Source organism: Protomyctophum parallelum (genome assembly GCF_964188405.1).
Source record: "Protomyctophum parallelum genome assembly, chromosome: 7".
Classification (NCBI taxonomy): domain Eukaryota; kingdom Metazoa; phylum Chordata; class Actinopteri; order Myctophiformes; family Myctophidae; genus Protomyctophum; species Protomyctophum parallelum.
In genome coordinates this window covers 42,460,429-42,481,345 of record NC_139705.1, presented here as the reverse complement: position 1 = coordinate 42,481,345, position 20,917 = coordinate 42,460,429, and the positions used below count along the sequence as shown (strand labels likewise).

Sequence of the window (20,917 nt, the reverse complement as noted above, 5' to 3'; positions counted from 1 at the left end):
ATGTGGCCCCACTGGAGTGAGTGTGGAAATATTGTGGCCCTCTCTATCGTCAAAGTTGCCCACCTCTGGCCTAACGTAGTCTCTGTCCATGGTGCTGAAGTCTCCTCCACTGTATTGGCCTAACCTAGTCTCTGTCCATGGTGCTGAAGTCTCCTCCACTGTATTGGCCTAACCTAGTCTCTGTCCATGGTGCTGAAGTCTCCTCCACTGTATTGGCCTAACCTAGTCTCTGTCCATGGTGCTGAAGTCTCCTCCACTGTATTGGCCTAACCTAGTCTCTGTCCATGGTGCTGAAGTCTCCTCCACTGTATTGGCCTAACCTAGTCTCTGTCCATGGTGCTGAAGTCTCCTCCACTGTATTGGCCTAACCTAGTCTCTGTCCATGGTGCTGAAGTCTTCTCCACTGTATTGGCCTAATGTAGTCTCTGTCCATGGTGCTGAAGTCTCCTCCACTGTATTGGCCTAACCTAGTCTCTGTCCATGGTGCTGAAGTCTCCTCCACTGTATTGGCCTAACCTAGTCTCTGTCCATGGTGCTGAAGTCTCCTCCACTGTATTGACCTAACCTAGTCTCTGTCCATGGTGCTGAAGTCTCCTCCACTGTATTGGCCTAACCTAGTCTGTCCATGGTGCTGAAGTCTCCTCCACTGTACTGGCCTAACGCATACATGGGCAACTGGCGGCCCGGGGGCCACATGCGGCCCTAACCATCATGTAATGCGGCCCTCAGGTTAATATCCGAGCATTGATATATTATTGATTTCAGCTAATTACTAGTATTAAAATGTTATTGTCTAGTTTTTTTTATGTCCAATATATTTGTATTTCATTCATAAAGTTAAACTTAAAGTAAATGCATTTGAAATAAATAAAAAAGTAACTTCAGGATTCCAATTAAAAAATCAGGATAAACATGGACACTGTTCATCTCTTAGTACTGGACTGATGACTATTACCTTGATACGGTGACACACTGACTGTAACTAAAGGACACTTTATTTAAGCAAATTTTTTTTTTTTTTTTTTTAATAAAAAAACATGGGTTATAGCCCATCGTTTTTTTTTTTTTTTTGATTTTTTTTTATCCTCGTTTTATACTATTTACTATTTATACTATTCATACTATAGCATGCCGTTTTTCTACATTTTTGAGGATTTGAAAAAAAAAAGAAAAATCAAAAAACATGGGTTATAGCCCATCGTTTTTTGAATTTTTGAAAAAAAAATTATCCTCATTTTTCATCATTTTTGACAATGGGCTATAGCCCATATCATACGGCATACTATAGCACGCCGTTTTTCATAATTTTTGAGGATTTGAAAAAAAAAAAAAAAAAAAAAAACATGGGTTATAGCCCATCGTTTTTTGAATTAAAAAATAAAATAATTAACCTTGTTTTTCATCATTTTTGAACATGGGCTATATCTCCTACCGTACGGCATACTATAGCACGCCGTTTTTCATCATTTTTGAGGATTTGAACAAAATGAAAATTTGAAAAAACATGGGTTATAGCCCATCGTTTTTTGAATTTTTGATTTTTTTTTTATCCTCGTTTTTCTTCATTTTTGACAATGGGCTATAGCCCATATCGTACGGCATGCACGCCGTTTTTCATCATTTTTGAGGATTTGAATTTTTTTATTTTTTTAAAAAACATATATTGTCTAGTTTTTTTTATGTCCAATATATTTGTATTTCATTCATAAAGTTAAACTTAAAGTAAATGCATTTGAAATAAATAAAAAAGTAACTTCAGGATTCCAATTAAAAAATCAGGATAAACATGGACACTGTTCATCTCTTAGTACTGGACTGATGACTATTACCTTGATACGGTGACACACTGACTGTAACTAAAGGACACTTTATTTAAGCAAATTTTTTTTTTTTTTTTTTTTAATAAAAAAACATGGGTTATAGCCCATCGTTTTTTTTTTTTTTTTGATTTTTTTTTATCCTCGTTTTATACTATTTACTATTTATACTATTCATACTATAGCATGCCGTTTTTCTACATTTTTGAGGATTTGAAAAAAAAAAGAAAAATCAAAAAACATGGGTTATAGCCCATCGTTTTTTGAATTTTTGAAAAAAAAATTATCCTCATTTTTCATCATTTTTGACAATGGGCTATAGCCCATATCATACGGCATACTATAGCACGCCGTTTTTCATAATTTTTGAGGATTTGAAAAAAAAAAAAAAAAAAAAAAACATGGGTTATAGCCCATCGTTTTTTGAATAAAAAAAAAAAATAATTAACCTTGTTTTTCATCATTTTTGAACATGGGCTATATCTCCTACCGTACGGCATACTATAGCACGCCGTTTTTCATCATTTTTGAGGATTTGAACAAAATGAAAATTTGAAAAAACATGGGTTATAGCCCATCGTTTTTTGAATTTTTGATTTTTTTTTTATCCTCGTTTTTCTTCATTTTTGACAATGGGCTATAGCCCATATCGTACGGCATGCACGCCGTTTTTCATCATTTTTGAGGATTTGAATTTTTTTATTTTTTTAAAAAACATGGGTTATAGCCCATCGTTTTTTGAATTTTTGAAAAAAAGAATTACCTCATTTTTCTTCATTTTTGAACATGGGCTATATCTCCTACCATACGGCATACTATAGCACGCCGTTTTTCATAATTTTTGAGGATTTGAAAAAAATGAAATTTGAAAAAACATGGGTTATAGCCCATCGTTTTTTGAATTCTTTTTTTATCCTCGTTTTTCATCATTTTTGACAATGGGCTATAGCCAATATCGTAGGGCATATTATAGCACGCCGTTTTTCATCATTTTTGACAATGGGCTATAGCCCATACCGTACGGCATACTATAGCACGCCTTTTTTCATCATTTTTGAGGATTTGAAAAAAATTTAAAAATTCAAAAAACATGGGTTATAGCCCATCGTTTTTTGAAGTTTTGAATTTTTTTTTATCCTCGTTTTTCATCATTTTTGATATAGCCCATATCATACGGCATACTATAGCACGCAGTTTTTCATCTTTTGAGGATTTTATTTGATTTTTTTTTTTTAAACATGGGTCATTTTTTTAATTTTTGAAAAAAAGAATTACCTCATTTTTCTTCATTTTTGAACATGGGCTATAGCCCCTATCGTACGGCATACTATAGCACGCCGTTTTTCATCATTTTTGAGGATTTGAAAAAAATGAAAAATTGAAAAAACATGGGTTATAGCCCATCGTTTTTTGAATTTTAGATTATTTTTTTTATCCTCGTTTTTCATAATTTTTGACAATGGGCTATAGCCCATACCGTACGGCATACTATAGCACGCCTTTTTTCATAATTTTTGAGGATATGAAAAAAATTAAAAATTAAAGAAACATGGGTTATAGCCCATCGTTTTTTGAATTTTTGAAAAAAAGAATTACCTCGTTTTTCTTCATTTTTGAACATGGGCTATATCTCCTACCGTACGGCATACTATAGCACGCTGTTTTTCATCATTTTTGAGGATTTGAAAAAAATGAAATTTGAAAAAACATGGGTTATAGCCCATCGTTTTTTGAATTTTTGAAAAAAAAAATTATCCTCGTTTTTCATCATTTTTGACAATGGGCTATAGCCAATATCGTACGGCATATTATAGCACGCCGTTTTTCATCATTTTTGAGGATATGAAAAAAAAATAAAATTAAAAAAACATGGGTTATAGCCCATCGTTTTTTGAATTTTTGAAAAAGAAAATTAACCTAGTTTTTCATCATTTTTGACCCTGGGCTATAACCCATACCGTACGGCATACTATAGGACGCCGTTTTTCATCATTTTTGAGGATTTGAAAAAAAGTAAAAAAATAAAAAAACATGGGTTATGAATTTTTGAAAAAAATAATTAACGTTGTTTTTCATCATTTTTGAACATGGGCTATATCTCCTACCGTACGGCATACTATAGCACGCCGTTTTTCATCATTTTTGAGGATTTGAAAAAAATGAAAATTTGAAAAAACATGGGTTATAGCCCATCGTTTTTTTAATTTTTGATTTATTTTTTTATCCTCGTTTTTCATCATTTTTGACAATGGGCTATAGCCAATATCGTTTTTAATAAAAAAACATGGGTTATAGCCCATCGTTTTTTTTTTTTTTTTGTTTTTTTTTTATCCTCGTTTTATACTATTTACTATTTATACTATTCATACTATAGCATGCCGTTTTTCTACATTTTTGAGGATTTGAAAAAAAAAAGAAAAATCAAAAAACATGGGTTATAGCCCATCGTTTTTTGAATTTTTGAAAAAAAAATTATCCTCATTTTTCATCATTTTTGACAATGGGCTATAGCCCATATCATACGGCATACTATAGCACGCCGTTTTTCATCATTTTTGAGGATTTGAAAAAAAAAAAAAAAAAAAAAAACATGGGTTATAGCCCATCGTTTTTTGAATTAAAAAAAAAAAAAATTAACCTTGTTTTTCATCATTTTTGAACATGGGCTATATCTCCTACCGTACGGCATACTATAGCACGCCGTTTTTCATCATTTTTGAGGATTTGAACAAAATGAAAATTTGAAAAAACATGGGTTATAGCCCATCGTTTTTTGAATTTTTGATTTTTTTTTTATCCTCGTTTTTCTTCATTTTTGACAATGGGCTATAGCCCATATCGTACGGCATGCACGCCGTTTTTCATCATTTTTGAGGATTTGAATTTTTTTATTTTTTTAAAAAACATGGGTTATAGCCCATCGTTTTTTGAATTTTTGAAAAAAAGAATTACCTCATTTTTCTTCATTTTTGAACATGGGCTATATCTCCTACCATACGGCATACTATAGCACGCCGTTTTTCATAATTTTTGAGGATTTGAAAAAAATGAAATTTGAAAAAACATGGGTTATAGCCCATCGTTTTTTGAATTCTTTTTTTATCCTCGTTTTTCATCATTTTTGACAATGGGCTATAGCCAATATCGTAGGGCATATTATAGCACGCCGTTTTTCATCATTTTTGACAATGGGCTATAGCCCATACCGTACGGCATACTATAGCACGCCTTTTTTCATCATTTTTGAGGATTTGAAAAAAAATTTAAAATTCAAAAAACATGGGTTATAGCCCATCGTTTTTTGAAGTTTTGAATTTTTTTTTATCCTCGTTTTTCATCATTTTTGATATAGCCCATATCATACGGCATACTATAGCACGCAGTTTTTCATCTTTTGAGGATTTTATTTGATTTTTTTTTTTTAAACATGGGTCATTTTTTTAATTTTTGAAAAAAAGAATTACCTCATTTTTCTTCATTTTTGAACATGGGCTATAGCCCCTATCGTACGGCATACTATAGCACGCCGTTTTTCATCATTTTTGAGGATTTGAAAAAAATGAAAAATTGAAAAAACATGGGTTATAGCCCATCGTTTTTTGAATTTTAGATTATTTTTTTTATCCTCGTTTTTCATAATTTTTGACAATGGGCTATAGCCCATACCGTACGGCATACTATAGCACGCCTTTTTTCATAATTTTTGAGGATATGAAAAAAATTAAAAATTAAAGAAACATGGGTTATAGCCCATCGTTTTTTGAATTTTTGAAAAAAAGAATTACCTCGTTTTTCTTCATTTTTGAACATGGGCTATATCTCCTACCGTACGGCATACTATAGCACGCTGTTTTTCATCATTTTTGAGGATTTGAAAAAAATGAAATTTGAAAAAACATGGGTTATAGCCCATCGTTTTTTGAATTTTTGAAAAAAAAAATTATCCTCGTTTTTCATCATTTTTGACCCTGGGCTATAACCCATACCGTACGGCATACTATAGGACGCCGTTTTTCATCATTTTTGAGGATTTGAAAAAAAGTAAAAAAATAAAAAAACATGGGTTATGAATTTTTGAAAAAAATAATTAACGTTGTTTTTCATCATTTTTGAACATGGGCTATATCTCCTACCGTACGGCATACTATAGCACGCCGTTTTTCATCATTTTTGAGGATTTGAAAAAAATGAAAATTTGAAAAAACATGGGTTATAGCCCATCGTTTTTTTAATTTTTGATTTCTTTTTTTATCCTCGTTTTTCATCATTTTTGACAATGGGCTATAGCCAATATCGTACGGCATATTATAGCACGCCGTTTTTCATCATTTTTGAGGATATGAAAAAAATGAAAAATTAAAAAAACATGGGTTATAGGCTAGCCCATCGTTTTTTGAATTTTTGAAAAAAAAGATTAACCTTGTTTTTCATCATTTTTGAACATGGGCTATATCTCCTACCGTACGGCATACTATAGCACGCTGTTTTTCATCATTTTTGAGGATTTGAAAAAAATGAAATTTGAAAAAACATGGGTTATAGCCCATCGTTTTTTTTTTTTTTTAAATCTTTTTTTTATCCTCGTTTTTCACGCACACAGTTATAGTACAGTTATAGTACAACATATACATTACAGAGACTTTAGTTGTCACTGTACAATACTTTAAAACAGTTGACATTTTGCATACATACCTAAAATTGCCGATATCCGCGGCGCTGTCGTTCAAAACAATGTACTAGCTCCAGGCTCTGTCCCTAATCGAGCTCCCAGTAAGAGCGCAGCTGTGCGCACGAGCGCTTCCGGGATCACGTGACCGGGCTGTTCTGTGTCCCCTCACTAACAGAACTCTTCTATTATACGGCTCTGGGCACAATAAGCCATTGGCTTCAGCCTAAACCCTTTTGGTCTAAAAAATAATAATAATAATAATAATACATGTAATGTAATGTCTTTGCTTTTTGACCAAAATAAAACTGAACTGAACTGAATTGTCCTAGAGATAATAAAACCCATTAGCCTGTGTATATTATAAACAACAATAAAAACAAACTGTGTATTTCGATTTATATATTGTAAACCAGCAGTAACTGTAAACGGCCACTTGTGGTTGTGATGTGTGTGCGTTCACTTGTGTTTGTGCCCCGTCTGTTTGCGTGACGGCGTCGCGCCACGAAAATAGCAGATCTAAAAGCTCACAACGGGCCGCACCGCGCCGCGCTTTGAGCTTGTAGATCTGCTATTTTCCGTAGCTAGACCCCACTCCTTCTTTGTGAACACTGGCGAACGTTCCTCTACTCACCACACACAGTAGATGATGTAGCTGAGCTAGCCAGCATGCTAAGAGTCAGCTAACCGACGTTATTATTATTTACAAAACGTTTGCTTCGCCTTCTGTTTTTAGGCGATTGGTTTGGATCGTACATTCTTCGACTTCAGAACGCTATATATATCGTAAGTTAGTTGTCATCGACGTTTCGGTCAAGTTGTTGGGTCTGGGGATCGGATTACTAACTAACTATAGCGTAGTTCTACGGGCTTTACGTTAGTTTGACCCCCTTTTCGATAAGAGTCGCTCGACGAAAACGACGTATTTAATTTAAGCGAACAAAGTGTCGACGCGAGCAAACGTGACGTTTTAAACTGCGGGTAAAACTGTCGCAATTGAAATGAGCTCGTGTTGTTTTGGTCGAGCGAAACGATCGTGCCACGAAGTGTGTTGAAAGTGTTTTCTTTTATAGTTAGCTAAAGTAAGCTAACGCGGCTAGCTGGTGTCAAAGTGGCTACAGTTAGCTCTGATGCTAACTCACAGTAGCACAACATTCAACAGATGTACATGTCAACTGGCGTAGCTTTCTAAATCCAAGTAGCCGAACTTATATAAGCGTCATGACTATGAAACATTTTAGTATTCATTTAAAAGGTTGTCTGCTGGATACACTACTATACTACTAGCCTGCTAACAAGTTGATCATGTTTTCTAAAGTTGAGCGTTTCTATCTCTCCTTTCCTTTTCTTTGTATCTCATGCAGGGCTGTGTGTTACTTGCTGCTAACATCCATGTTAGCAACCACCCAGCTCGTGTAAATGCTTTTCTCTAGAATGGACCTGTTGAACCCTCAGTTCCTGGACAAGATGAACAACAACATCGGGAGACTACATTACGAAGGTACTTTCGAAAAATGATTCTCTCAATCTTTTGAATCTCAATGGCCCCAGGTTGTTTGATATAGATTATACCAGGGGGACACCCCCTTTGATGTCCCCTTTTAATCTCTGGGATCCCAATCTACACTGTACTACAAAGTATTGATTGAATACTTTCCCCCCCCCCAATGTACAACAATTTAAAAGCAGTAGAGCAAGTACTCTTCTTACTCAAGCAATGCTAAAACGATAACTCAAAAGCCCTGAGGGATTGTTTCTGTCATGGTCACCGTCCTATGCTGCTGCATTCAATTCATAATTAGGACATGCACTGCAGTGCAAATCATCATCATCCTCAGGGTTGTTACAGATCCATAAGGGTCCATTTGGATCTCTGTTGGTCCTCGGACTGACATTGAGAAGTTACCTTTCATATTAAACCCACTTACTTGAACCCCTAAAGTCCCTATCTCATCTGGGGAAAAAATAGCAGACCTAATACAAGCTCATAATAAGCAGTTATAGGCGCAAACACTGATAGTCATCATCACATAATGGTGTCGCTTGCCAAACCGATGTGATGCATTGGCAATAATATATCACATATTTTCAGGTATGACTGTTTAAGGCTGTCACGATTAGGGCATTTAGTTGACGATTAAATTAACTGTCGCTAACATAATTGCGATTAACTATTTAATTATTGTTGTCGTTGGAACATTATGAATACAATTCATATTCCTATTTGGTTGACAACATATACTTTTATAACTTTGAATAGTGGGAATAGAAAAAAAAAGTGTTGTACCCTTTTTTTTCACTTCTTTCTAATTATTTGTTCGGCCCATAAAATTGTGTTTGTCACGATCCGAGTTGGCTTTGTCCGAAGCGTAAAGGTCTTTAAATAAATACTGTCTGAAACACTATAGACGATCTACAAGCCGAAAACGCATCATGATGTAATGCGTTTTGCGTTTGAATTTTTCAACATGGAAATAATTTATGGCGACTATTATGCAAAAATAATTGCGATTATCTCAAATTACGATGATTATGTAGTAATTGTGACAAGCCTACTGTTGGTTAGTTTTGGATAACGTTTTGGATATTATTGACTAACTGAATTTATAAGAAGGAAATATAATTCTGCGTGAATCTGAATTTCCTAACATAAGGTCTGCTCATTGATTAAATGTTACTCAAGAACTAACATTTACTTTACTTTATTATACTTAAAGGTAGAGTAAGTGTCATCTTGTTAAAATAAACGTTATATAGTTCTAATTTCTGATAGTACTAATTGATATCGACTCGAGTGTTTGTTCAGGTACAGTCTCTCTTGCTCTTGAGCAGACAAAATTGGAACCTCAACACTTTAAAATTGAAGCTGATGAATGGGTGCTCCATGATTGGCTGGAATTTGTCAACTCACCAGACCTTTTTTTGTTTATTAACCCATTTAGGCCTGACGTCAATTATTATTATTTTTTTTTTAAATACCCATGTTTCGATATCAGTGGTGCTCAATATTTCATGTAATGGACCCCACAACGATTTGAGTTACAAACGTTCGCTCTGAAAGAATATATTCAAAGATTTGCGCCACATTTTCACGATCTTTCAAAAATAGCAGATCTACAAGCTCGTAGTGTGGCACTCAGTGCCGTGCTATGAGCTTGTAGATCTGCTATTTTTAAACGGCGAAAGTATAACATAATGCTTAAAACACCAAAAGGGGTTCCCGTCCAGAATGGGTTGAGCCTGAGCGACCGGACCGTGTTACTAGGCAAACACCACAGCAATGAGTTGTGGTGTTTGCACAGCAATATAATCTTAAACCTTTTTAACAAAAAACATTGTTTTAACCCAAAAATATCACTTACCCTACCTAATTAGTAGTGCGTTTATTTAAGTAAACAGTCATTAATGTACAGGAATTAGTTGAGCTCTGCAGCACATGGTCTTCCTCAAATTATCAACTAATTTTCAATTTCAAGATGGCATGGAGATGATGTATATGACCTCTCTGCCCTCCATGCTGTATCTCACTGTAAATTGTGAGATAGCAGAAGGGATGGGAAAAAGATAATTATGGTTTATGTCCAGAATCACCGTTTGGGTTTTTGTTCCTATGGGGCATGATACCCTTAATTAATATGCTTGCAGCAGTTTTAATCATCACCGTCCTACTTGATGGCCTGTTCTTCAATAATAGAAAAGAAAACCATTCACTGTAGGTTGTTGTTGAACATAATTATTATGCCCGGTCAGTCAAATGCACTTGGCCATTTTTAGTACCGTGGGCTCCATTTTTGTCACCTTCTAAACCCCTTTTCCCTAAACTTCTTTGCCTTTTTTTTTTTTTTACTATATTGAAAATCATTTCAATAGTTCAACTAGCCAATCTCCATTGACACATTGTGAGCTTGTAGACCGGCTAACTATTCAAAAACGTATAGTAAAAAAGGCAAAGAAGTTTAGGGATAGGGGGTTTAGCGGTAACGAAAATTGAGCCCCTTAAGTCTTCTGTTTTTATTGGGGATAGAACGCATTTCTTACAAATATTTTTATTTTCTATCTACTGAAGACTTATAGATTATGCACACCTTACCAGCATAGGCACAGAGGGTCATGTCGGAGGTTAAGTCATCTTAATTTTCTTTTATATTGGTATCGCCAATTTTAGCTAGAGTTACCCTCTTACTTATTCTATAGTTGTTCTCTACCCATATCTGTATCTTTGTTCAATCCTAATTGCATTGCTGCTTTAGCACAGAAATTTCCCTGCGGATCAATGAAGGTGTTTAAAACAATTATTGAACATGTTGGTTCCTTAATTTTTGTGGAACTTTTTTTTGGGTTTGTAATTGTATATACATGTGTCCCTACAGGTGAGTCCAGGATGCCCTCCCTGCCTACTGCCATGTCCAACATGAGAACTGGGCCACCTCCTATCTGCCCCAGTAAAAGGAAGTATGGAGAAGAACAAGTGGACGACCACATCGACTGTGATAATGACCACATGACCAAAATGAGCAGACTGTTTGCAGCTCAACTGTAAGTGCTCTGAAAAGAGAGTGATATGTTGCTGATCCAGCACTTTGTCTGTTAGTTCTTAAATGTAACACAATGGGACAGAGGGAGTGCAGAGCGGAAAGGAACATAATGCATAGCATTGCACTGACATGAGTACAGTAAATGACCACGGTAACACAGAACACCCTGTTCAACCACTCAAGTACAATTGTTTAATGGCGCCCTATTTTGGGCACGTTTATTAAATAAACTTTTTTACTATAACAAAATAGCTGATCTACAATTTTGCGATGGGACATTGTGAGTTATCGGCAATCTTTGTTATTTGTTGTACAATGTAGTATAATATGCATAAGTGGTTAAATACCTTGTGGTGGAGAGGGACACATCCCTGTGCTTTTCTCAGCACACAAGCTTATGTGTTTTAAAGTCAGCAAGGACATTTTGAACCCTGGTTTACAGGACACTAATTTTATTGAATCCATTCTCAACTTCAGTAATTCATCCCGGACCGGGTACACCACAGCTAATGCAAAACGAAACTCTTCCCCTGCAAAATAATTGGTTCGCCCCAAACTCCCTTATCAGATGTGGACACCTAGTAATCACTCATCAAGCAGGTCCCCTCTGACCTCCTCGCTCTCACAAAATGCTTTCCCTCTCAGATAATCACTCTGAATAAATTAAGATGGGAACAGTATTCAGACTTGTTAAAACAGTTCTCGTCAGTTAGTCGTGTGTGTGTGTTTGCCCGTCGGAATTATGGCGGGTCGGAAAAAAGACCTGCACCCGTGTAAATGTGCTTTTCTGAGCCTTGTCAAAGCTAGATTTCTGTTACTTGTGACAGACTAAGTTATTTTGAATCTTAGTGAGTTAGTTACAATTGGCCTATAACATTTTGATTGAATCCCATAAAGGTCTTTTGAAAACGGACTTGAGCATTTTGTGCTCATTGCTAAAAATTGCCTTTGTTTAAACCATCTGTTGGGATTCTAAATCTTGTAGTCTAGTCACAGCTTAAGTAAACACGGTGTCCACGGCGCTTTGAACAACTCGTGAGCTGAATCCTTGCACCCTCATTAAGTGTTGTGCTGCTCAGTCAGACTCCTGACATCAAAGCGGGAGCAAGATTTAAGTGGCCCTATGAATAGACGGAGCTGTTGGTGGTCTGTATGTCAAGTCACAGGGGTAATCTGCCTGTTGCACTCTTTATCAAGGACCCGGCCTACTGGCGGAGACAACCACAATGAGCACTGGAGCCTCGGCCACAGCCCCGTGGAGTGCATTACGTCCTCCAATGGTCTCCATGGGAACCACCTGTATGCTTCCATCCCTGGCTATGCCGTCGACCAGCCTTTGGCGTTGACCAAAAGCAACATGGACCTGGCCCTGGGGAGCAGCGAGCGCGCTGCCGTGGCTGGCGCTGTGGAGCGGCAGCAGGTATGTCTTTGTGAAACCGTTAAATTACAAGCATGGAGGTGATCTTTATTCATGTTGGCATGGTCAAGCGTGTGTGGTCGGAAAGACGGGGCAGCATTCGTTGAATAATCAGGGCTGTGATGAGCTACGAGGTAAAAGTTAGGCCTCTGCAATATATCCATGTTGGGATGAGACTAGATATCATCTGGGGTTTTGCACATCACAATATAGTGATCGGCAAAAGTGTGGTCTTTTCCTCGTTTGCCTTATTTTATGCTTTCAAAAATGTAAAAAGGAATTTGCAGACCTAGAAGCTCGTTGTGTTTTTTTATGATCTTTTTTTATTGTCAATAGTAAAAGTGCAGACGCAGATGCTAAAGGATTTTTGAATCATAATGGGCAAATAAAACTTTGTCCCGTAACACATTCACTGCCATCCAAACGTTCACCATGTGACACTAGGTGATGCTCTTGGCTAACATATGTCACTGTTTAAATGTCTAGTGAAATGGATTTTCTTTTTTTTTAAATACTTTTAGAGCATATCCGTGTTCTTCATATGGGCATACCTAACAATGGATGCCAAAACAATGGGGAAAACTATACACAGCAGCTGTTTACTTCTGGTTCACGGCCCGGGAATTTCTGGCCTTCAAAATTAGAGCATCATGCACTGAAAAGATCATGGCAGTGGTGGAAGAATGAATGCCTGAATACCTGGCAGTCAGTGTTTTTTAATTACATAGTCATTCATGCATGTCTTTCAAAGGCGTCAAAATAAAAAAAACGTTCGCTCTGAAAGAATATATAAATATACAAAGATTTGTGCAGCATTTTTACGATTTTTCAAAAATAGCAGACCTACAAGCTCGTAGCTATGAGCTTGTAGATCTGCTATTTTTCAATAGCTAATGTATAACATAATGCTTAGTTAAAACACCAAAAGGGGTTCCCGCCCAAAATGGGTTAAACCATTGGTTCCCAACCGTTTTATACTATAAGTACCACCTCAGAAAACATTTGGCTCTCCAAGTACCACCATAATAATAACTGATGTTAAAATACAGGAGCGAACAGTATACCTGCCCTTTTTGTTCCGTTCCTATAAGCCAATAATGTTGCTGCTCTGACAAAACTCGGGGTAATCACTAATCAGCACAACTGATATTTCTAATGTGATGAATCCGTTTTCAAATCTTCTATTAATGGTTAGGTGTGCTGTCGTCCTCATTTCAGCATTGCTGGATAGCCTATTTCAACCAACTGCTGGTCAGAAGAACTACCTGTTGAGACTTGAAACAATGGAGTAACAGTAACAAACTTAGATACAGAAAATACTGTGTATTAGCAAGAACATGTTTTGTTTTATTTTGGTTAGAATTTATTGTAACATGATATTTAAACCTGTTGATAACTTGCTACTTTGTTGGATTTCTGTCCAGAATCGTCCATCTGTCATCACTTGTGCCCCTGCAAGCAACCGAAATTGCAACCTCTCTCACTGTCACATGAATGGCTGTGCTCCCAGTCCACCCATTGATCAGAGGAAGACAAATGGTAGGTTTAAGTCTTAAAACGGTACCATCTGCCTAATAGTTTAGTAGTAGGGATGTTAATTTACAATCATCTCACAGATTTGAGTGCTCGATTCCACATCAAGTTAGATTAAACTTTAGAGCACATCTTAGCCGAGCTTCGATAGTGGGTGTATTATGGAAAAAACAAGCATGTCACATGCTTGTATAATATGCACACAATGGCTCGCATCAATGCCCAAATGATTTCATCATAATCCGCAATCCCTTTTACGGCATGGGAACGGTGTAGCTCCAATGTGTCTCAGAAACTAATCATGATATCCACATGATTAGACTTTTTTTTTTTTTTTTTCTTTTTTCTTTTAAAGATATTTTTTTGCGGCTTACGCCTTTATTGATTTTTTAAGGGATAGAAAGTAGGCTGACAGGAAACGGGAGAGAGATGGGGGGATGACATGCGGTAAAGGCCGTGTCGGGTCCGGGAGTCGAACCCGCGGCACACCGCGACTGGATCACCAGTCCGGTGCCCAGACCGTTACGCTACGGCCTGGGCCATGATTAGACTTTTTATAAGTACTTCTGGTTGCTATTAGACTCTAAACATCTCTCTGACTCCTTGTGTCCCTTCAGCGAACACGGTGTGTGATCCTGTGATTGAGGAGCACTTCCGTCGCAGCCTCGGTAAGAACTACAAAGAGCCTGAGCCCGTATCCAACTCCGTCTCCATCACTGGCTCAGTGGATGACCATTTCGCCAAGGCACTGGGTGAGACCACCTGGCTCCAGATCATGGCTAAAGGAGGGGGTCCCCAAAGTCCAGAGGGGAACTCATGAACCAAGAGAAAGATTGCTTTCCTCAAGTGCCGATTAGTTGAACCACAATCACTTCCTTAGTGTTTCCAGACGACCGCGCAGATCCACCGCTGTGCCATCCTTTGCCAAGCATTAACCACTTATACCCTGTATACTTTCGTAGGACGTCAAGCAGCGAATCTACAAGCTCGCAACACGCAGCAAGCTTGTACATCTGCTACTTTCGCAAAAGATTCAACTATTTTGTACACTGTACACGCCTATTATGACATGCCCAGAATAGGGACGCTAGGGTTCATGTGGGTGACTTCCTGTAGCTACGAACAACACGAGTGATGTATTAGTTTGAATATGGTGCTCAAATAGGCTCTAAACCTATAGGTCAACTTCTTTTCAAATGGATCAACATTCAGTCTTTATTCTAAATTGTCAAAGAGTTTTTCCTAGAAGAAACATGAAAACTTCCACTGAGTCAACACACATTGATCCTCATTTATCAATCTAATGTAGAAACCATGAAAAGAAAATCAATGATGCGGTCAACAGTGGCAGAAATACAGTAGTAAATCACTCACTTCCCTGTGACACTTTAAAAGAGCAAAATGAAAAGATGATCAACATTAAATGTTCATAAATGTGAATATTTGACTAAGTGAGTCATTTTCTCGTATTGAATAGCCACCATGCCAAACATAATTCTAGAGGATTGAGGCGAAGACCCGTTCCGTCATCTAGTCCCTAGCTGGGTCTGTAATATCCATGGCTTTCTGGAAGATCCATTGGCAGTATTGTGCAGAACCCCACAGGTCAGAATATAGTCTTGACATTTTTCCAGGCCCACCCCCGCTGATCCAAGCGGCCCGTACGTGTTTGGATATACTGTGGAACCCGCAGCGTCACAAGTCTGCGGTGAAAAACATTTTTGCATACATGAGCTGAGCATTGACGTGAGATTTGATCGTCTGCTATGCCCGTGTCAAATCGACAGCAGATTGATAAATGCAGAGAATTGCATTGAAATCATGCCCTTTTTTGCGTCTGTGAAAGTTTGATAAATGAGGGTCATTTTGTTGAGCTGCTTCATGCTACAGAAACGGGCAACATGGCTCGGCAAGGCTTACTTAATTATTGGGTTGACAGTCTTGATTTGGTTTGTGTAAACTGTACAATCATAGATTTGTTAGATATTTGCTAAATTATCAGGCTGTAACTGCTCTGTTTGTTAACCAAAGAAAGTCCCTGCCTTTTCCAACTACATACAAGCCATAGGTCTGGTTCCAGTCTTTGCGCAGTACTAACGCCCCATCTTTAAATTCTAAAATCATCCTGCTTATTTGTCTGTTTTTACTTGAAAAAGGACAACTGGGTCTGATTTGCACTATTGCGTTTGAGGCTGTTTTCAGGCAGCATTTTACCTTTTATTTTTCTCCCCTCATTTATTTTATTATTTGAGCTAACTGGTTGAAGAATGTGTGTTGTGTTTGAAATCGTGATAATGCAATCAAGGCTCTGGTCTCCTATGGCCCCTTAAAACTTTCTTAATCTGAGTTTTCTTATTCAGAACTGGACTTATCCACTGTTAACTAAAGTTTGTCTTGTCTCGAGTCTTTATGCTCACTGTGGTTGAACACTTGGTAAGGTAGTACCAAGGATAGTAGGTTATTCCTCTTAACTAGGAAGCATGTTTCAAATAGCTGGTTTCTATTACAAACCTTATTCTATACTATTTACCCTCAGAATTTATTTTTTATCAGTAACCGTTTAGAAATACTTACTGCTGGTACAGTTGTACTCGATATATTTTTTGTATCTGGTTTTCATTAGTATATGTAGTGTAGGCATATACTTTAGCAATGGCATCCATCTACAAATCACAGCCTCTGGCAAGGTTGTCTGAAGGCAGTATAATGCTTTGTTGTTCTGTGGTACTGGATGCTATAGCATTATGCATGACTGAATACTGCTAACATGAAGTCTCTGCAGAGACGTTCTACCTGGTAATTGACATGATAATGCTGTTGGTAATGGATTTTTATTTATTCTGGAAGTAACATAGCTTCACATTAACTTTTGCCATAATTTAAGATTCGGTAAAATCACTTGCCTGTTTTGTTTCCCTTTCCCGTCTATCGAGCATCTGAGAACATCTACATTCCTCCTTTTAGCATATGCCCTTTTCCTCTCAATTGTGAAAGGCAATACGCCTCCCTGGTGTATTGGCGTCTTTAATGTTATGATGATTGCGCATTGACATTCCACCAACACCATCGAACATTTGTCAGTCACTTAAAGTGTTGTTTAATGAGTTGAGTTTTGTGCACGGGGGTGTTGAGTCCACTTAAATATAGCTGATGCTTTAGTGTGACCCAATAAGGATCTATAGAATTGTGCATAAATGTAGGAGTACCAGTACGTCTGAGTTGTTATGCAGTTGCGTTTTGTTTAATTTGTACGTTACCACCCATCTGAAATGATCTATTAACGTAGCATAATCCATGTGTCAACACTGATGAAAAATGGTATTGTAAATTGAGATTTTCCTTTTTAAGTCAACTGTCTGCGAGAAAAGTATGCTTGTGTACTTGCTTTTTACTAATTTACACTGTTTTGAAAAATGAATATATACGCTACCGTCTCTTCTTTTATTATTTTTTAGTTGGATATCGGACAACAAGACTATCATTACGCCGCGCGTAATGACGAATAGATATATTTGTTTTTTTATTAAGAACAATGTACTCATGATGTAGCATGGATCCTCATTATATTCTAACCATGCATTTTATCTCTTTTAAAAGTTGATCTTTTTTCCACCGTTGTCAGAGGTGTAGTAATAAGTGCAGGAACACATCAATTAGCGAAGACTAATTAGTACAGTGTCATGGTGACCTCGGTACTAACCGCCGGTGACAGTCTGTACACCACAGTAAGGGACTATCACAGGATCTACCTGTTTGACACAAGTTGATCCTCTGATACGTTTATTCCAATGTTATTTAATTGCTCTACTTTGACTGCTTTTGCCTCCTAAGACAAGTTGCTGAAACTAACTCCAGGTGTCATTCACATGGAAAATAAACATTTAAATATATATATATTTTTTGGGTTAACTTTTGGCCTTCTTTTCTCCAGAAGAAAATGCCACTGTTTTGTACTTGATTTCTTCTAAATAAAGATACAAATGCATTTTGGAATATTTTATTTTGTTCAATTTATATCCTATAATGTTAGCCTAGTGTAATCGCCACGAGTGAGATTGTTTTACTCCGATTCTAACAACTAGTTTGATGACTTATGTTCGTACAGGATATAAGTAACACTTTATTTTGTCTGAGGACAACCCCTTTTTGGAACCAAGAAGCCAGGCCTGACATAACCTAGTTTATCCTAGCCTGGCTAAAGCCAGACACAAATCAGCCGTTGGCCAAAATAAATTGCCTGCCAGTGCCAGTGTGATATGACTTTAGCCAAGTTTATCCACCAATTCATACAGATCCAGTTTACAATTCAATCTTATCAGACAATTTGAAAGGAGTATTCCTCTATTTCCTGTTTTATCATCAATTGGCATTTTCAGTTCATGCGTCAGTTAGGGGTGTGCACTTAGAGTATATATTAATAGAGACGTCACCGGATTTCTATTGTGTGCGTGCACTGCGAGCGAGTCATGGACGAGCGCCGCCGTTGTTGTTGTATATTGCTTGGCGCGTTCATGTGATTGGCCCAAATGCCGCTCGAGCTGCAGTACCGACTTTCGGCCAACATGTATGTTTCGCTTCAGTGTTTCCTCTTGGTGACGTCTCTATTGATATATATTCCAAGAGTGTGCAGGACAAACACCCAGAGCTAAGCCCACAAGCTTGTCTATGTACTAAATTAACTGGGACAATTGTATTTATGGCTTGACTTGATTAGGCCAATGTACCTCTGGCTGTATACTATACAATACAGGTGGGCACTTATAGCACTTGCCGTAGTACTTGTAGCCTCGACCTCCTACAGGCGTCATGGTGACATCGGTACTAACCGCCGGTGACAGTCTGTATACCACAGTAAGGGACTGCATAGGCTCAACTTGTGTAACTTAAATAGCACTTCATGTAAGACATAGCACTCTATAGTGTATAGGTTCCTTAGATAGATATTCCATTGTTAGGTTCTTAAGCTTACGTAGGATTTATGATGACTTTTTATGTTTTGATGTATTACCATGTTTTTTGTTCTTGCTTAGTGTAAATCGCTCTGGATTAAGAGCGTCTGCTAAATGCCTAAATTGTATAGGGACATCTGGGCACCATATCTTTGCGATGACTGGGCATCTGGACAGGTGGTCACCAAACCATCTGGGCACCTGGACCAGTTAGCCCTATTTATGATACTTACCCATAACAGTTTCATCGTCATCACCACAGAACCTTGATTGATTGTTTTTATTGACACGGCCATGGCCATATTTGCTGTCAAAAGCGGATAAAATATCAAAAAGCCAGAGAGCTTATTTCCATCGTGGTGCTTTGAGTGCAAATGACGTGTGACAAAGTATTACAAATGATACACCTGAGTGATACACTTGAGTTTAACTAGTCATGAACTGACCCCATTCTTTCACACTGATATTATGGTGGTTAGCAAATGATAGGCATTTGGCCTACATTTAGCTATCTCTCAGTTGGTCAGTAAGAAAAATAGATTCACTCACTTACCGAAACGACATCAATGCTCTTATGACTGTGCTGCTACCTTGTATAATTCTCAGTTTCTGGCCATACAGTGATGTTGCGGACAGTGTTGCAAGCACAGCCTGCCTTTCACATAACTTGTTGTAGGTTATTATCACAGAATAACAATGGGGCATGGGGCCTACTAAGTTGTGGGGACCCAAGTGGGGCCTATCACTTACTGTAAATGGATCGGGCCAGCTCTGATTGCTTTTAATGTGATTATTTTTCGTGGTCAAACGGTTCATGAGAACAGATTTCCTAGAATAGGCTTTCATTGCAATTTAGTGCTAAATCTCTCTTATTTCCCACAACGGGCTGATCACTTTGTGTTTAGAGGTTGTTATGGCTCTTTTTGACTACAAGAAGAAAGTCGCCCGTTTTCGGACTCGCGGCGCTTTTAGTGCATTTTAGTTTTACTTCATCTTTATTTAAATTGCATTGAATTGAGAGAGAGAGGATAGTTGTTTAGAGTTTGCACTACTACATGAAGTAGGAATGCTAAAGTTTAAACACCAAAACACCATTGAATTCTCAACCAGCAGATGGCAGTGTCGACCCACTGAAGATTCTCCAAAAGTCTAGTCATTGGAGAGCAAAGACAGGAGCACCATCATCACCCAGGGAAGACTGATGTGAATCCAACATTCTAATAGTCTATGTATTTATATTCATTGTGTAATAAGGCCTAAAGGTAGCACAACCTGAACTTGATACAACTGGGGTTACTCAACATTATTCAGGAGGTTACATTGGTTTGACGATACATTCATGTTTATACTTTCTTCTTCACGGTGGGTGTAATTACGTTCTAGAAGCATATCGCTCATTACCTATATTATAACATTTGGGTATGAATAGAATCCTTGGAGTAGCCTCAAATATAATGTAAAATGACATTCTCATAAACACATTCATCTTCAGTTTGCCTATAATTTCGATTTGCCCAACAACCTTTGCTAACCTAAATCTTCAAACTGGAGGAGAAGCATCTTTGGGTTTCCTTTTTTGTTTTGTTGTAGTATAGGTCTCACCCCTCAGGCTCAAATCTGCTCAAAAGCCTCTACAACAGACCCCTGCCTCCACGAGATTAGGCCTCACTATTCACCAAACACAATGCCATGCTTCCTCTACGGCTACGCCATGCCTTCCAAAGACTCCTATGGGATTACGTCGACCGACTCGGAGAGCCACCGGCCACGTATCCCTGCCTGTGCAAAACTACACACACACACTCGTATCACTGTACTTGTGGGGACATCAACATTTTAGGACAACATTTTTATGAACGCCATTTCCCTAAAGCCTGTTGTGTGTTACCACCGAAAATAGCTTATCTACAAGCTCACAACGTTGTGACCTCATAAATTACATAGCCAAGTTTTCAGTGCACACATACGTTTTAACCTTAAAACAACGATTCATCTTGCGA

General features: G+C 37.5%; 1 protein-coding gene across 1 annotated transcript; it reads left to right on the top strand.

The window, feature by feature from the left end:
- Window positions 1–7,133: 7,133 nt before the first annotated feature.
- On the top strand, window positions 7,134–17,938 carry LOC310861812 (transcription cofactor vestigial-like protein 4). Its single transcript, XM_083769455.1, has 6 exons — window positions 7,134–7,269; window positions 7,848–7,984; window positions 10,854–11,019; window positions 12,216–12,438; window positions 13,860–13,974; window positions 14,586–17,938. Exons 2-6 carry the CDS (start codon window positions 7,903–7,905, stop codon window positions 14,786–14,788), a joined length of 789 nt encoding a protein of 262 aa, XP_083625581.1. The 5' UTR covers window positions 7,134–7,269; window positions 7,848–7,902; the 3' UTR covers window positions 14,789–17,938.
- Window positions 17,939–20,917: the final 2,979 nt, after the last annotated feature.

Bases quoted from the DNA above. Each gene is read 5' to 3' on its own strand.
- LOC310861812 (XM_083769455.1), top strand. From the start codon at position 7,903: ATGCTTTTCTCTAGAATGGACCTGTTGAACCCTCAGTTCCTGGACAAG. The intron at 11,020-12,215 runs GTAAGTGCTCTG...CTCTTTATCAAG, and splicing joins AGACTGTTTGCAGCTCAACT to GACCCGGCCTACTGGCGGAG. The intron at 13,975-14,585 runs GTAGGTTTAAGT...GTGTCCCTTCAG, and splicing joins TGATCAGAGGAAGACAAATG to CGAACACGGTGTGTGATCCT.